Source organism: Micromys minutus (genome assembly GCF_963924665.1).
Source record: "Micromys minutus genome assembly, chromosome: 12".
Taxonomy (NCBI): Eukaryota; Metazoa; Chordata; class Mammalia; order Rodentia; family Muridae; genus Micromys; species Micromys minutus.
The window spans coordinates 55,716,906-55,733,585 of record NC_137981.1 but is presented as its reverse complement, the minus strand read 5'-3'; the positions used below and the strand labels follow the sequence as shown (position 1 = coordinate 55,733,585).

The window sequence follows — 16,680 nt, the reverse complement described above, 5'->3', positions numbered from 1 at the left end:
CCCAGACCCAGCTTCAATAGTTTTCAGTCAAGGTTCAGGGAGAAACCCGCTGCACCAGGATTTGATTATTTACCAACATAATGTTGGCTGCAAGCCAGCGAGACACCAATACATTTTCCTTTGAAGCCTGACATATTGCCTGCTGTTTCTAAGTCTGTTTTCTCAGCTGGCCAACAAATAACCAGGACTGTTTAAAGAAAAAAAAAAGTCACAATTCCAGGTAGGGAGGGGAGTGCTGTTCTCATGATGGGTTCCTCATAGAGACACTGATCTTATTCTCCCAAGGTGGCAAAGGTGTCCCCAGGAGTGGAACACATTATCCACTGACAATTGCTGTTCCCCATACCCCTGGATCAGCTTTTCAGTATATGACTTTGAGAAAGGCCTGCATAGGTCTGGCCATGGTGGCAAGGGCATCATCAACATATCCCCTGGTGTCTTAGAACACACTGGCATGTGTTCTCCTTGTCTAAGGCCCCCAAGACAGCCTGGCACAGATCACACACCTCTCAGAAGCTGGTCATCTCAAAAAGCTATTGTGAGGCCATCAGAAACCTAAGAGACAATAGGGGACAACAGTTGTTGTCCCTTTCTGATGTTAAAGTTCCCCTTGTAGGACCCCACCTCTGTCTGAACAGCCTACATGTGGGCTTTGAAATAAGAAAGATGAAAGAGTTTTGAATATGGAATAATCTCATAAAAAAGAGTGTAGGGCCAGATGTGGTGGCACACATCTTTAATCCCAGCACTCCAAAGGCAGATGCAGGTAGATCTCTAATTTCTAGGCCAGGTTGGTCTACAGAGTGAGTCTAGGACAGCCAGTAGTGTACAGAGAAAGCCTGTCATGAATAAACAAACTTGAAATCTTGGTTCGGAGCCTCAGTACTCACATTTAAAACAAACAAAACAAACATCTGGGTTTGGTGAAACATGCCTGTAACCCAGCACTAGGGTGAGCAGAGATAGGCAGGTCCCCAGAGCTCACTGGTCAGTCAGCCTAGCTAATTGGTGAGCTTCAGGTTCGGTGAGAGAAACTTGAGAGAAGTAGAGGAAAGCACCTGACATAAACCCCTAATCTCCACCTCCACACCCCACACCCCACACCCCCCCCCACACACACATGCAACCCTCACACACAGACAAAAATAAAGAAAAAAGAAAGCACGTAAGTTTACCCCTTTAGGCCACAGTAAACTCTCAGTAACTCTAAGAAAGGGATCTTGAAAGTCTATGTAACCCCTGCCTTCCTGCGGGGGTTAGAGATGTATGACGTGAATCTGTACAGTGATAGAGAGTTCATTACCACACACCACTGGACGGGGTTAGTATGAGGTAAATACAGTACAAGTTGTAGTCAGCTCCCCAAGTCCCACCTAAGTGCCTCGAAGGAGGCTTTTAGAAGTGGGAATTGGCTTTTAATCTGAAGTCGTTCGGGAAGGGAGGCAGATCAGTTCTGAGGAAAGTCTTCCCGGTGTGGCTCAAGCACAGGACCTAGTACAGTAACAGCATAATAACGTCCACCTTCCTAAACCCAGTTTGTATACCTTAGCTTATTATATTCTAGTGACTACCCTATTCGATGTGTATTTAAGAGTTATAGTCCAGTTATCTGAACCCTTAGAAGCTTAGATCGTATTTTAACATTGTTTCTAGTTCTTTTCTTTAAAAAAATGTTTAATTGAGACAGGAGTCCCGTTCTCTCACTCTACGTCCCAGGTTGGCATGAGACTTGTGATCCGCCTGTCTCAAGCCCCTACCTGCTGTCATTACATGTGCACACCCATGTACAGTGTAGACACTGTTTTCAAGGACACACTTTCGTATTTGGGAGCATCAGTTTGGATGGCAAATAGATGCTCAAAGACTGTACTTCAGTCTTAAAGGTTTTCAAAATTATGTGTATGGATATGTGCCTGTGTAAGAATATATATGTGCACATAAGTGCAGGTACACAAGGAAGCCAGAGTGGGGGCATCAGATCCCCCCCAGAGCTGCAACTACAAGCGCTTGTGAACTACCGGACATGAATGCTGGGAACGAATCTCAGGTCCTCTGCAAGAGAACTGTGGTCTTAACACTGAGCCATCTCTCTAGCCCCTAAAGTGTCACCTAACTCCTCTTTCAATTCTAGCTTCTGACCAGCATCTCTTGCCCCTCCTTCACCGCACACCCTCCTCCATTACTGAGCTTTTGTTAGATTTACTCTGATAGATCCTCTTGTCTGTGGAGAAATTCCCAGAGGAGTAGACAACACTCCCCTGACCCCAGGGGCTGTAGCCTGATGCTCTGCTGAACAGAGTGGCCCACAGCCAACAGCTGTCACTCCCATTAAGATACTGGGAGTGGAGAAAAACCTTCCAGAAACAGGCATGGAGACTAGACAGAAGACATTGTCATAGGGGAGAAAGTAGGCTCCCAGCCTGGCTGAACCTTTCATCTCCGGATGCTTGAGTTCCTCTGCCCACTGCACGGGCCCACTGTACAGATGAGAGAGGGGGTAGCCACAGGGTGCTCGCAGACAGCACAGACAAAAGGCATTACATAACTGCAAACCGTTCATTTTCCCTTTCGCAGAGTGTAGGCTTCCTCTAACCTGTAAGTGCGTTAGCAGAAGCCTGAAGGACCAAGGACCAGGGCCTGTAGCCTCCCAGATAACATCAGCCCAGTCTATGAAGGGGGCGTGGGGGGAGAAATATTTACCAACAGACTACACAAGGCAAGAGGAAAAAGGCCTGGAGTTTAAAATAACCTGCAGAGATTGAATGCCAGAGACTTTAAGGAGCCACCTCTGACCAACAGGCACAACACACTTCTGTGTTTCTCACACCACTGTGGCCTTGAGCCCTCAAAGCCGATCTAAAAGCCTGACTGCAGCTCAGCCGTCACCATCAGACTAGATTAAACCATAAAGCTGCCGTGTGGGCATTTCACCCAGCGTGTTCAGATCTTCAGTCACTAGATGAAGTTACAGTCAGTGACACTATTTTGGCAAGATGCATTGAGACCTGCAAGGCTGAAGGAAGGGTTTGGACAGGTTAAAAAGTACCACTGTTGCTCTGGGTAACTGACAGGCGGACAGATGCAGCCAGTACTATCTGCATTATTTGCTACAAAAATTGAAGTGGGGTGGGGATGGAGGAGACTCTGCATTTTCCCAGCAAAAGCTGTGTCTCAAGAGCCCTTCAGAGCACTCTGGGAACACATGGGAGTTTACAAATCAATTTACTAAATTGGCTTGGCTGGAAATCATGCCTTTGTGTGTGGATCCGGCTGAAAGGCATTTTTTTAAAAATCTATCTTCAAAATCTATCGGGCCTAGTGGAGCCCCTTCAAGCAGTTCGGTGGGGAGGGGGGGTGACATCAGAAAAAGGGTGTCAGTTCCAAACCAAGTAGGCTCCGGCTCAAACCCTAGCTCCAAAGGCCCAGCAGCCCTGGGTAAGTCACATGACCTCTGAGAGCCAACTGCGTAGCTAGCCCACCAACCTCTTGACTGCTGGCGGGATCAAAGTCAAGCGCTGTCTCAATCTGGCCGTTTCTGTGTAGCTATAGGTGACCCAGATGACAGGAGTCCTCCCTATGCCAACCGTTCTCTCGTCTCCCACAGCCAGGTGGACAAGTGACAGAAAAGGAGCAGGGCTCTGGAACCCCCATTGTGCAATGACTGCATAGACTTAGCCAAATTAGGAACTTCATTTAAGCAGCAGAGAGCCAAGCTGCACTTCTAAAGACAGAGTTTTTAGACGTCAGGCAGATGCTGTTTTCGGTTCTGTCTAATTTTGCCCTTTAGATATTGTGAACTTGAAGAATTCTGCAAGTGGTCTGTCTCCTTTTGTTTGCTCACTAGTATGTCTTTTAAATGAGCCCTCCGATGTACAGCAACCCTTCCGCCTCTGACCCTGGTCCAGGGGCCTGGATCCTCCTAGGCGTTGCTACCACACTTGGCTCTGAGGCATCTTTTTTCACACCACACCTATCGGCCAGTTGACCAATTGCTGTTCACTTCCCAGGCTCCCTCTGACAGCTGAGTCTGAAGTCTTAAGTAGAGAAGAGATAGAACAAAGGACCCAGGGTCCACCTAACAGAAAGGAAAAACATGGAGAGGGTAGTGGATTACCCCAAGTCAAACTTTGGTGAGGTTGTAGCAAACTTTTGAAAACCAATATTGAATAGAGAAGGAAAGAAATCTCCACACAGAGTCACATGTCCTGATGCTTCCAACTCTGAGGTCAATGAGTGTTAATTCCCACCACATTGCAAGGGACAGAGGCTCTGCTAGGACAGGCCTGTGTCACTTGTCACTCTCAACAAGGTATGCATTAGTCATCACTGTCGACCATGCCTGAGAAAATAAGTTATTGTTCACGGGTTGAGTCCATGGTGGTTCAGCCCATCATCTGAAAGCTGTGGTAAGGCAGAGGGTCACAGCATGGAGGCCACGGTGCAGCAAAGCTGCTGATCTCATATGCTGGCTGCCAAGCAGCTATGGAGGAGGACAGGCTGAGAGTGTCCTCAAGAGCACACTCCCGATGACTTAACTTCCTTCCACGACGCACCCTCTTCCCACAGTGCCACCAGCTGAGCTTCTGAGGACATTCTAGACTCAGACCATAACAACATAGAACGTAGTTTCTAGCATGCCATGGTTGTCAAATCTGAGAGACTTAAGAATAATCACAGGATGATTTGCACATTCATGAATGGGATATTTCGCTCTAATGAAATTATGAGGGTACAGAGGTTAATATGACTAATTCAGAAATCCCAGTGACCATTTTAGACTCTAAGATACAGGGTGTCCATTGTGATATGAAGTCTGAAACTGAAGTGCCCATTTACATTTCTGAGCACAATGAACTTTAACCACAGATGGGTACATCTTAAATGGTGATAGCGTATCGGAGCAAGATTGACTGTTAGAAAACACTGGATACCTGCTACATAATCCCCCAGGTGTCCCTCCTCTGGTTTAGTTCTGAGTCTACGTCTGGGACTAAGAGAACATTCTATCCTGAAAGTACTTGTTTAGGGACTGAGCTGACAGGAGGCAGTTCTCCAAGTCAAGTACATTTCAGTGCCTGTAAGCAGCTGTGTGTCAGTGCAGGGACTACCAGGAAGTCCTGCATGGCTGCTAGAGGAGGGGTCAAGTCAGGTGACATAAAAGTTTCTGGAGTGGCAAAGATCCAGAGCCTATTCCTATTCTGTGGAAGAAACAAATGTGAGAGACAGCTAGACCTCCAGCTAAAACCCTCATGGTCAGAGGTGGCGGCCATGACTGAGAGGACCTCAGGGCTTTGCTGGAGAGAAAAGGCCAGAGGCAGAAGCAAGAAAGGAAAGAAGCGACCCAATATGAAGAACGAAGGAAGAGAGGAGGCGAGAGAGGGAGGGGTGGAGTGAGAGAGGGAGGGATGGAGGGAGGGGCAGGCAAAGAGCTGCCAGAAGCAGAGACATTTGGAAGGCAGTATGGGAGACAGAAACTATGGAGGTGAAAAACATGGACAAAGAAGACTTCTTCACCACATGGTTTGGAGTTAGCCAAAAAATTCAGCTAAACTTCACAACTATAATTTTTAGGAGTGTAACCAAGGACTGGACTCAACTCTGCTTAAAATATTTTTAATTAATGTTTTCTACCAATGAATGTGCTCAGTTCATGAAGAATAAAGAAACTATCCAATTAGGGTGTGTGTGTGTGTTTAAAATTACTCCAAACAACTTGACAAAGTTATAATCGATGTAAAAGAGAAAGAAAGCTCAAACCTTAAATGAATGAGTGTGGACAAAAGAAATAGCAAACTTACAGTGTGATGTCGGGGCTGTCAAAGTTAGACAAGAAAACATACTGGATTCTACAAAGAAAGTATTCCTGGGCCCAGAAATTACTAAGAACTCAAGAGTTTTCTTGGCTGTAACGACTTGTAAATATCTAGAAGAGCCCAGATTTTGAAGCCCCGGGGACACTTACTACAGCTAAGAAAGTTGGCAGGAAGCTTTGCACAGTATTTGGGTTTTCTTTCTGAGTTGATATCTTACCAAATACAGCCATCTGTGTTCCCTCTGGGAAAGGTTCAACCGTTCTGTTGCCACTGACATGGTGTTTGGCTAGAAAAAGAAAGAAAGAGATGTGAGTTTAAGTGTAAAGTTTGACACGCATCCTAACACATGTCATTAAATGTGCCAGCGAGCCTGTTTCTCTTCAGGAGTTAGGAACACACCAAAGCTTACCCTCTTAAGAGAGTTTCAGGTACCTCTTCCTTCCTTCCTTCCTTCCTTCCTTCCTTCCTTCCTTCCTTCCTTTCCTTCCTTCCTTCTTTCTTTCTATCTTTCTTTCTTTCCTAAATTTGGGTGCATATGTGTGCTTGTGCACACACATGCATGGGCACATGTGGGGTTGAGGAAGTAAACATAATTATGTGTGCATGTACATGTGGAGGCCAGAAGTTAGCCTTGGATGTCCTCCCTGAGGTGTGATCCACTTTTGTATGTTTGAGGTTTTGTTATTGTTTGAGACTTATTTTTTGGGGGGGGGGTCTCTCATTGGCCTACAGATCGCCAATTTGGCAAGGTTGGCTTGTCAAAGAGTCCAGGAGATTGCACCCATCTCTGCCTCCCCAGCACAGAGATTTGAAAGAGCATGTGCCCTAACAACCAGCTTTTACATGGGTAATAGAAATCAAACTCAGGCCCCGTGCTCACACAGACAGCACTTTACTGACTGACCCATCTCCCTAGCCCTTTACATGAGTTTCAGTCTAAATGATAGGACATGTCATCTTATAAATGAATATCCTGGGGTCCAATTTTTTAAATACCCAGATGACTGAAAAGTGCTGGACCCTGATCAGAGGGTCTCTACTGAAGCTGATCACACCCAGAGAATGAGGGAATGAATCCCGGAAGTCCAGGTTGAGTAAGGGTACCTCCTTTCGATGCTGCCTAACCATCATCCCACTGACAAAGTTGGTACTTAAGTAAGAAGTGTAACAGCAGGCCATGGCATCCCACTGTAATTCAAGCACTGCCACACCTGTCTTGAGGACCCCATGGATATCCAGGGTTTCTCAATCACAGCTCTGAAGTCTCACCACAGTGAAAACTAGGGGCTGGCAGAAATGTAAGGAGCCTCCAAGTTAGGGCTTCCAGCGTACACTTGTTCTCAAGACCCCCAAAGAGAGAACTCCAGAAAATGTTCCATCTGAGCACACTTGTTAATGTCCCTGGAAATGTTCAAGTATAAGTATTTACACAAAAAGTATATAGGAGGAACAGCTAAATCATGATTTTCAGCATCCTTGTGACTTAAGGACAACGAGGATACAGTCTGGGTGAGTGGCAGAGAATCTGAGCCACAGAACCATCTGGTCCAGGTAAAATGAGGTATGACACTAGATTGTGATGAGAATGTCCAATGTCATAGGAGGCCTTAAGTCTCTATATAAACTGTGGGCTTCTCAGCACCCTTTGCACCATTTCCTGGGTGACATAGACCCTGTGAGTTTGTGAGGCACCTTTTAGTTTATTGGATTCCATTGGTTTGCAAGTAACAGAAATCAGAGTAGGAAAGAGGCCCACACAGGGTAGAGACAGTCAGCAGGCTCAGCAGCTTCCTGTGGCCCTCAGGCAGAGATGTGATGGAAGGTCCAAGATGACCCTGTCATGCTCACTCAAATGGGTAAGCTCCCTGGTTGCAGTATCCCGGTAAACTCATAAAGGCCAAGGGTTTTCCCTATGGGTAGCCCTGGCCTATCCCTTAACCTTCACCAGTGAGTTTGGAATGTCACTTTTACCCATCCCAAGAATCCAAAACTCCTTCCTTTAACCCACTAACCCTACCTGCAAGACTTTAACTCAAGAGAAAATGGAGGTTGGACAAAAGAGAATATATTTAATAGAGTGCAAAGTTCTACTTGTCATGAAGAGATTTCACAGACACACCCATACTGCTCTATTACTTAATTGATGACAGCCTTAGAAATGGATTATTAAACACTTTTCTGTGTGTTTACATAACCAAGCTGGCCAAGACACCACTGAACTTGCAATGAAATCTTAGTGGGTCACCACATTGTTGTGACATGTGATCAAATGGATTATATCTGTGTGAGTGCATGTGGAGACTAGAGGACAACCTTATCTGTCATTTCGCAAGTGCCACTTGCCATGCTTTTTGAGACATCATCTTTAACTGACCTGGAAGTCACCAATTAGGTTAGGCTGGTTGTACTTGACTCCCCAGCATTAGAGGGCAAACACACACTCCCATGTCTGACTTGTCTAAGTGTGCTCAGGTCAGTGAAAGCAAGGCAAGTACTTCAACAACGAAACCACTTGCCAAGTCCTATAATATACTTTAAAAAAGCACAAAGACCATGTTACCCTCATAATAAATGTGGATATTTAAAATAGCCACTCAGAAACAGTGACTCAGTGGGCTGGCCTAAGATAGTAGGGAGTTAACATCTTACCCTCATATGTTGGGGCCTCCTTCCTAGCTCCTTATCTCTTTGCCTCTGGGAAGACTCAATACTGAAGAAAGCTATGAAAACGTTGCATTCCGGACAGGAAGGATGAAGTCTGTGCTGTCCTCTCTGGTGAAAGGCCCCTATTTCCTCCTTTATTCCAGGGCCTGAGGCCCAAACATAATCATTTCTATCAGTTGATTTTACATTTTCTTCTGGAATACAGATCATTGAGTCTTCTGTCAGCACTGTGGCAGTCTATGCAACACTATCAAGCAAGGGCTAGGACAGGCTCAGGATGCCAGGCTGGGATCTGGAAGGAGTTTGCCTGACTTTGACACTCTCCCATGTCCTGGCTATATGACCTGGACATATCATTAACCTGTGTGACGCTTTGTGTCCTCCTTTGAACTATTTCACAGGCAGGTTTGAGGGTTACATTAGGTATGTAAAAGTATTAGTTACCGCAAACACCGCACAACTGTAAGACTAACAGTGGGCTCTAGAAAAGAGATTTCTATCAAAAAACAAGACTTGAGTCAAGAAACAGTGTCCTACACCTCCTGCACACCCATGCTCATGGCAGACATCACTAATCACTCAGCACTCTCTCATCCCTAAATGTGACCTCAAACTCCTTTCTCATTATAAGAGCTCAGTCAGTTATCATTCAGAGACAGAGCATGAGATAAAGTTACCTGTCATCCTGCCCTGAGTAAATGAGACAGAAAGGCAGGACCAGAACACAGAGTTGTTTTTTCCTCCTCATCTCTACCCATCAGTTGCAGCAGTGGCTGACCAAATGCCGTGCAGTAGTGCCCTCATTCATGGTGGATGGGGTCCAGGTTGATGCTTCCAACTTCAGACAGTACCAACCTTCTACACACTGGTTTTCTCTGTCTGACTGACAGCTTGCTACACAGTACAAGTGTAAATCTGTCCTGTATTTGTTTATTTGTGGGCTTTGAGGGGAGAAGGTTATTGTTTTATTTTGCTTTTCTTTTCTCCTGGTGCCTCCTTTGAATCATTATTCATAAATTCTGGGGCACGATTAAGAAAAATAAGGATTACTTTAACACAAGTAACTCAGTACTGCAAACATCAATTTGGTAACCAAGATGGCTGCCAAGTGGCTAATGTATAGGAAGCCAGACAAAGGGGTGATCCATATCCTAGGCAAGGCAGAGTGGAGTGGTGCAAAATTTCATCATGTCCCTCAGAACAATGCACAGCTTAAAACTGTTTAAGTTGATGACTTCTAGAATTTTTTGTTTTATTGTTTTGGTTTATAGTTGATCCCAGGTCACTAACACCTAAAAAAAAAAATCAAAATTTCAGATAAACAATATAATATACAGCTTTAGAGTAAAGAGGGTAGTGGGAGGGGCATTTGAGGAATGTGAGTCTGTTAAAACCCAGACATGATAGCACTCAAAAGGTAGAGACAGAAGGATGGGGAGTTCCATGGTAACCTCAGCTAGATAGAGAATCTGGGGCCAGCCTGGGCTATATGAGACCATGTCTCAACAAACAAACAAAATCCAGCAGTAAAAAATTTATTCCTGAAAGCCAAAAGAACATCGCCCATTGAAACTCTGCCATAGCAACATATCTAAGGTAGCTGGAGACCATAGAGCCAGACATCCTTCAAACATACTACGTTGGTTAACAGTTTGGGGTGGTAGAGGTGTCTGTAAACAGAAGCATTTGTAAGTCTATACTTCAAAATCAGTGGTGTGATTCGCAACAGAAACCAGCTAGCTCACCAAACACAAAAACAGTGTATTAACCGAGTCCTCAATATTGATTCCTGCAGGGAAGGACAGGAGGGGTGACAGGCAGAGACATCTGTGGCCCAGTCACAGCAGGGTAGAGGCCTCCAATCTGGCTGGCTGAGCACATGTCCCTGCCCCTGCTCCCTGCTCAGTGGGGGCCCTTCCAAAGCCATGTGTGCAGCCCATGGTGATGATGTGTCCTCTGTCAAGGGTATATGAGGATGGGGGTGGATTTTCATTTATTCTGAAAGCCTCACAGTTGAGGAACACAAAGGTTAATGTAAGCAAGGGTCAGAGTTAACTCTGCCAGGCATTTTGAAAGGGGCTCGGGGGACATGTTCAAGGCTTTAGAAGAAGGCACTGATGCTACTATATTTTGTTCTGTGAAAGTCTAAAGTCTAAGATGCTCCAAATGTTATGGCAGTTTCCTTTCTTGAACAAAGGACAACAAACTGCCTAATAGCATGTCTGCAATAATTCAGATCCATAAATAACCACCCAGCCCTAAGCTGCCCGACTTGTATCCAAATTATGATGGTTAAACCTGTATTATATGGAGGGAGAGGATGGCAGGTGACAGGGAAATGCAAGGCTGGAGAGCAGACCCCAGTCCTGGGATTCCTGAGCCCAGGCTCCTCCTGACTGACTAGTCAATGGGATGTTGCCCAGTTAAAGAGTCTAAAGGCAATGGCTGCTCTCCTAGAAGTCCAGTTCAGCCACTGGAACTAAGTCACCACAGTGTGGGAAGAGCTTTGGACCCAACTATACCTGCAACGAGAACTTGTCACAAAGTACTAACCTCACTTCAGCCCACAGACACTGAAGGAAGGAGGTCTGAAAGCCAAAAGCAGGACATGAGCTTAGCATCTATGCCTCCATTTTGTGTCTTCTCTTCTGCCAGCTACTTGTCTTTAAGTGAGGCCTCTGCTCAACCCTACAGTAGGCATTCTGATCATGCAGTGGCTGCCTCTGAACTAGTAATGTGAGGCCAATTTGCCTCAACTTTACGTAACCCTCTTACCCTTCTTCAGGAATGGAGATACTGAGATATTTTCAAGATCTCAGGAACACTGGTTCTTGTAGGCAGGTCACCCCATGACAGGACTTTCACCACTAAGTGGTAACAATCACCCCACGATGAGCAGCCTAAGGTGGCCTCACGCACAGGAGCAGGTGTCTAATGTAGAGAACCAAGGGAGTAGACTGAGCAATATCCATGCCTAGAACCTCGGGGTCCTGGAAGAACCAGACCTGAAATAATGACCACGCTGTTGTTTACCAAGATAGCCAGACTGAACACAACTGACTCCATTTTGTTCCTTCCTTAAGCTCTAGTCAGTATTATCAAACACAAGGTTGAGAATACCAGCTTCCCAACGTTGCCACACCCAGTGAGAAACCCTTTCTTTACGTTTCCAGCCCTTCAAAGTGGTAAGTGGCAGAAATTGTTTTGTTGGGACAACACCCTCACCCTGACAAAATATCCTGATAAAAGCAGTTGTGGAGGGGGCTGATTTGGCTTATAACTCCAGGTTATATTACTTTACTGCTGGCCAGTCTTATCGGCATGTTTTTGAGACAGCTAGTCACATCATATCTACAGTTGTAAGGGCTAAAGTTATGTTTCAAGTTTAAATTACTGTGAGATCTATAAAACAAAACTGCCTCCAACTTGTAAGTCACACTTGCCCAAGGACAGATAACTTCCCAGAATGCTGGGGACTGTTGTTCATGCAAAGCAACGAGCCACATGTTCTCACTGCTGTAAACAAGGTTGGTTGCCCCAACTGCACAGGATGTGCTTTATCACACATAGGCAGAAGGTGTGCAGGCAGGAAGTGCGTCAGGATGTATGCTTGCCCCCACTGCACAAAGGCAGGAAACCCCACAGCCTTGTGGGGTTTGCCTTTATAAGCACCTGACTAATGTATTCACCATTATTCTCTGGGAAGTCCAGGTATGGACCTGGCCAGTGTTTATAGTTCTGTGCAGCATTTAATAAAGCTTGCTTCAAGTTTGGCTTACAAAACGTGGGAGTGGTATTTTCTCACCGGGTGGGATTAACACCGTCAGGAGCTGAGAAAAATGGATGTTGCTGCTTATTTGTTTGCTGGTTAGTACTCAGTGGGCTTCTCACTCTTACATGGATAAGGGCTAGCCCATGAAATGGTGCTGCACACAATGGGGTGGGTCTTCCCACTTCCATTAACAATCAAAACAAGCCCCCTTAGACACACCCACATGACAATCTTACCCAGGCAATTCCTTCCTCAATTGAGAATTCCTTTTCAGGTGAGTCTAGGTTGTGTCAAGCTGACAGTTCAAATTAACCAGCACTGCTTCTAAGCAATGACCCCTGATGACGAACATTCTCAGTAGGCCTGAGATGGAAAGAAGTCTACTGACCTCCCAAAACAAGAAACTCCCGATCTCTTCCCTTAATCCTTACTGCTCCTTCTCTGGATCACACACTCAAGGCATCTGGTGGAAGTAAGTAGGGTTCCCATGTATCCCCTAAGATCTAATTTTGGACCCTCAGTGGAGGGCTCTCTCCGGAACACTGACTGGATTCCCCTCCACATCATCAAGGACAGTTTGTATGTCACTCAGATGTAGAGGGACTATGGGGAAGGAGAGAGTACAGTCTCTAGCTGAGCGTGACTATGGCGTCCTATGGGCTTTGGGCCATTCTGTTTCTGTAGTTAGGGAATACAGCATTTGAGTAAAGGGTAACAACAACAGAAACAAGAACTAAGTCTTAATGTGCTAAGACAGAGGCTATCTAGTCATTTCCAAAGCATTATCATATGCGTTTTTCTATGGCACCGGAAAGTGAATAGAATAGGAATGAGAGAGCAGGTTAGCAGAGCCCTACTCAGTAAGAAAAGGACAAAGACACAGACGAATGACAACAGGACAGTGGCTACTGCCATGTGCTAGATTATAGGGGATTTTAGTCAACTAAAAATAAAAGGGAAAATTTTTAAATCAGTATTTTTTAAAAATAAATAAATAAAAATGTTTTCATCTGGGCTCAGTCTGGTATACAGCTCCGGAGAAGGCAGCAGGCTTCTCTGTATGAAAATCACCAGCAGGGCCTGTGTGCTGCATGCCCCTCCTGTCAGGACTAACCAAGCCCTTCCTCACTATGATCCAGGCACCATGAACTCACTCTTGCCCTGAGGGACAAGAGCTCAGCTGCTCAGGGACTTGCAATTGAAGCAGCTGTGTGGCTGGGCTATTTGTTTCTGTCTGATGGGGGCTGAGACATTGCTCCAGACCGGAGCAGGACTGATGAGTTCATTAGTTCATAAACTGAAGAGGCAGACATGTGCAGGAAGGATGAGGGAGGCTGACACGGAGGATGGAGAGCAGATCGGCCCTGGCATGGCACAGCAGAGGAACCCAGCCTCTAGCCAAGCAAACTGGGAAGCTTATGGGGTGCTGGTTCTCTGCCAGGCTGTGTGTTTCATGTCAGTGACACAAAGAGAAAGATGAAGTGTCTTCCCTGTCATCACCCATCATCGGTTAGCATAGCCACCCCCCTCCTGGGGACTGCTGGTCAGATCCATGCACCCCAGCTTTTGCACCAGAGCAGGCTGGTGCTCTTGAAGCTCCCTGCTCTGCTGCAGCCCCAGGGTATCTGAGCTCCCAGGCTCACCACATCACCCCAGGGCATGCATTCCATCATCAGCCCATTCATGTTGATACTTTTAATAACCACCACACCGAAGCACCACAGCTAACTTCTGCACTTGGGAATGCATATATTGTAGAACGGAAATTTCCTGACTTCAGGAACTCCCCCCATTAACACAAGTAATTCCTAATGACTATCAAAATCAGATCGTCTTGGAGTTGGGGGGATAGTTCAGTTAGGAAAGCACCTGCCCTCCAAGCATGAGGATCTGAGCTCAGATGGCTACCGTTTATATAAAGAGAGCCAAGCATGGCTGCTCTCATCTGTAAAACCAGTGCCGAGGAGGGAGGACAGGTAATCCTCAGAACACGATGGCCACCCAGTCTAATCAATCAGTGAATGGCAGGTTCTGTGACAGACCCTGTTTCTAATGGCAACATGGACAGCAATAGAGGAACATACCTATGTCAACCTCCAGCCTCTACATACATGCATATGTGTGGGGCACAGGTACACATATACCATAGACACACACATATTCAATATTGTATGCAGTTGAAAAACAGATCATTTTGAGAGTATAAACTGCACTTAAAATAAAGCTACCTTATGGATTAAGATTCGTGTTTCAGCCTGAAGTATTCAGTGGGGTAAGTGGAAGAAATATATCGAGGCCAGTCTCTTCCACAGTAAAACGGCTCTGTGTTTTATGGCTTCTAAAGCACAGTATAGATTTTAATATGCATGGCCAACATAACTTCTAGAAAAGACAGCAGAATCATACTTCTAATAATGTTTTTAAAGGAATCTGTCTTCTAAAGAGTGGTAGGGGCTGAGCTTTGCAGGTTCACATTGCCTCGTGGCCCCCATATATGGCTGGTGCGAAGCTATTCACTGTCTCCCTGGTATTTGCTAGGGAGATCGGTTTGGGCATATTAAAATAACAGCCTCACAGCACAGCCGAGTCCTTGGAATGTAATTAAGGTACACAGACCTCAGAGGCATTTTATCAGCCAATCACTAGCCATATTATTTCCTTGGAGTCTACCCCAGCACTTCCTGTACACACTGAAGTCAGCTGCCATTAACAGCTGCACACAACACTGTGCAGAGCAGGCAGGTCACAGTTCACTGACATCCCAGTGATCCCTGCTGATCCTTTCTTTCTTCTCCCAGAACCCTTCAGCAGCCCAGGCAGGTAGCTGCACTCTCCCTTGATGGAGCCTGGGCTTCATGGAGGTGGCACCAAGTGCTGTCAGCTGTCAGTCACCAGCTGAGTAGGCGTGGGCACGCAACTCCCCGCCCCCACCCCTTCCTCTCTGACAGTGATAAATGGTCAGCCTGGTACTCAGCTGAGCCAGAGGGACCCAGTCTTACCCATGCAATCTGTTCCGGCTGATACCCCCCTTCCCTACGGCATCTCTGGCAGAACCAGGCAGCATTAGACTTAGGTCTGGGCCAGAGAGGGCCTGGTTAGCTCTGTGGCTGCTATTCTCCCATAGAAAGGGAATTTTGACATTATTGTGTGCTTGGAAGCACAGACTGCAGCGGTACAAACGTCAGAGCAAACTCATCTCCGTCCATTCTCTTTTCACACAGGGGATAAAGCTGAAAATATGTGGCTTTAAGAAAAACAAATGGTGGTGGTATGGACACAGTGGTGGCTTTGTGCAGGATGGCCTCTGGTAAATGAGGAGGCTCCCAGCTTCTGAAGCCATCGTCTGTGTCAGGAGATCATAAAGGAAGAAAAGGTTCTAAGAATCAAGAGGTGGGACACTGGCAAGGTTCAGCACACACTGGATCTGCAAGATAAGACGCCGTTCCTTTGTTTATGGATAAGTAGTGAATGCAGGGTTCATATATAAAAAGAACACCAGCTGCATTCTGTTGTAGAAAACAAATCCTGTGGGATAAAAATGGACCCTCATCTGGAACAAGGAAGGGGAAGTATAAGAAGAGTATGTATGGCACACTGAGGTTTGCTTTAAAAACAACACACACACACACACACACATGGATGCACGCACATGCACACATGCCCATGCATGCGAATGAGCGACAAATCATCCTATTACATTTGAGCTCTGTTCTCGGCGATATATCTCCTTTTGGGAAATTGAGATACCAAACATTCAACTGTTCACAGTCACCACCATGGTAAACACCAGGTAGCCCTGTCCCTAAGCTGAAAGCTGTTGAACTACTCAAGGCTGAGACTGTACCCAGCCTTGTGACAAAGTCCCCAGATGACCCCACCTGAATCACAAAAGTAATTCTGAAAACCACTTTAAAACAGCAAGGGGTTGAGAGCACCCCAAGAGACCTCCAGAAAAGAGGGGTGCTCTGTTTCCCCTTGAAAACTGTTGTGTGGTCTCCAGAGCATGTTTAAAGGGAGGGAATATTTATAAAACACCGCTCACTCCAAACTCTAGACAGGACCTGGAGATGATTGAAAGTCAAACTGGAAATGTCTCTGGATTTCTCTCTTTTTTTCTTTCCGGGGAGGACAGAGGGAGAAGGCAGTGCCCGGCTGCCTCTCCGCTTTTCATCTTTTCTGTTTTTGTCGCCTCTATTATTTTCCTCCACATCATGGGGACATGTTTCTTAGAAGTCTATGATGGTTTTTAAAATCGGTTTGAACATCTTGTGCCTCCATCAAAAATAAGTTTTATGATGAAGCCCTCATCTGAACAATACAGCAATTTTTTTTTTTTAAATCCAGGCCACCCAGATGGTTCAGCGGATGAGAATGCTTGCTGGGCAAACCTAGCACCCTGAATTTAATCCCTGAAACCCATGTAAATGTGAA

At 45.8% G+C, this 16,680-nt stretch overlaps 1 protein-coding gene across 1 annotated transcript in view; it reads right to left on the bottom strand.

The window, feature by feature from the left end:
* Positions 1-16,680, bottom strand: part of MSRA (methionine sulfoxide reductase A) — a 302,427-nt gene that overhangs the window by 173,907 nt on the left and 111,840 nt on the right. Inside the window, exon 2 of the mRNA XM_080926666.1 lies at positions 6,031-6,099. Within this exon, the coding sequence (XP_080782792.1) occupies positions 6,031-6,099 (69 nt within the window). The remainder of the gene's footprint in view (positions 1-6,030; positions 6,100-16,680) is intronic.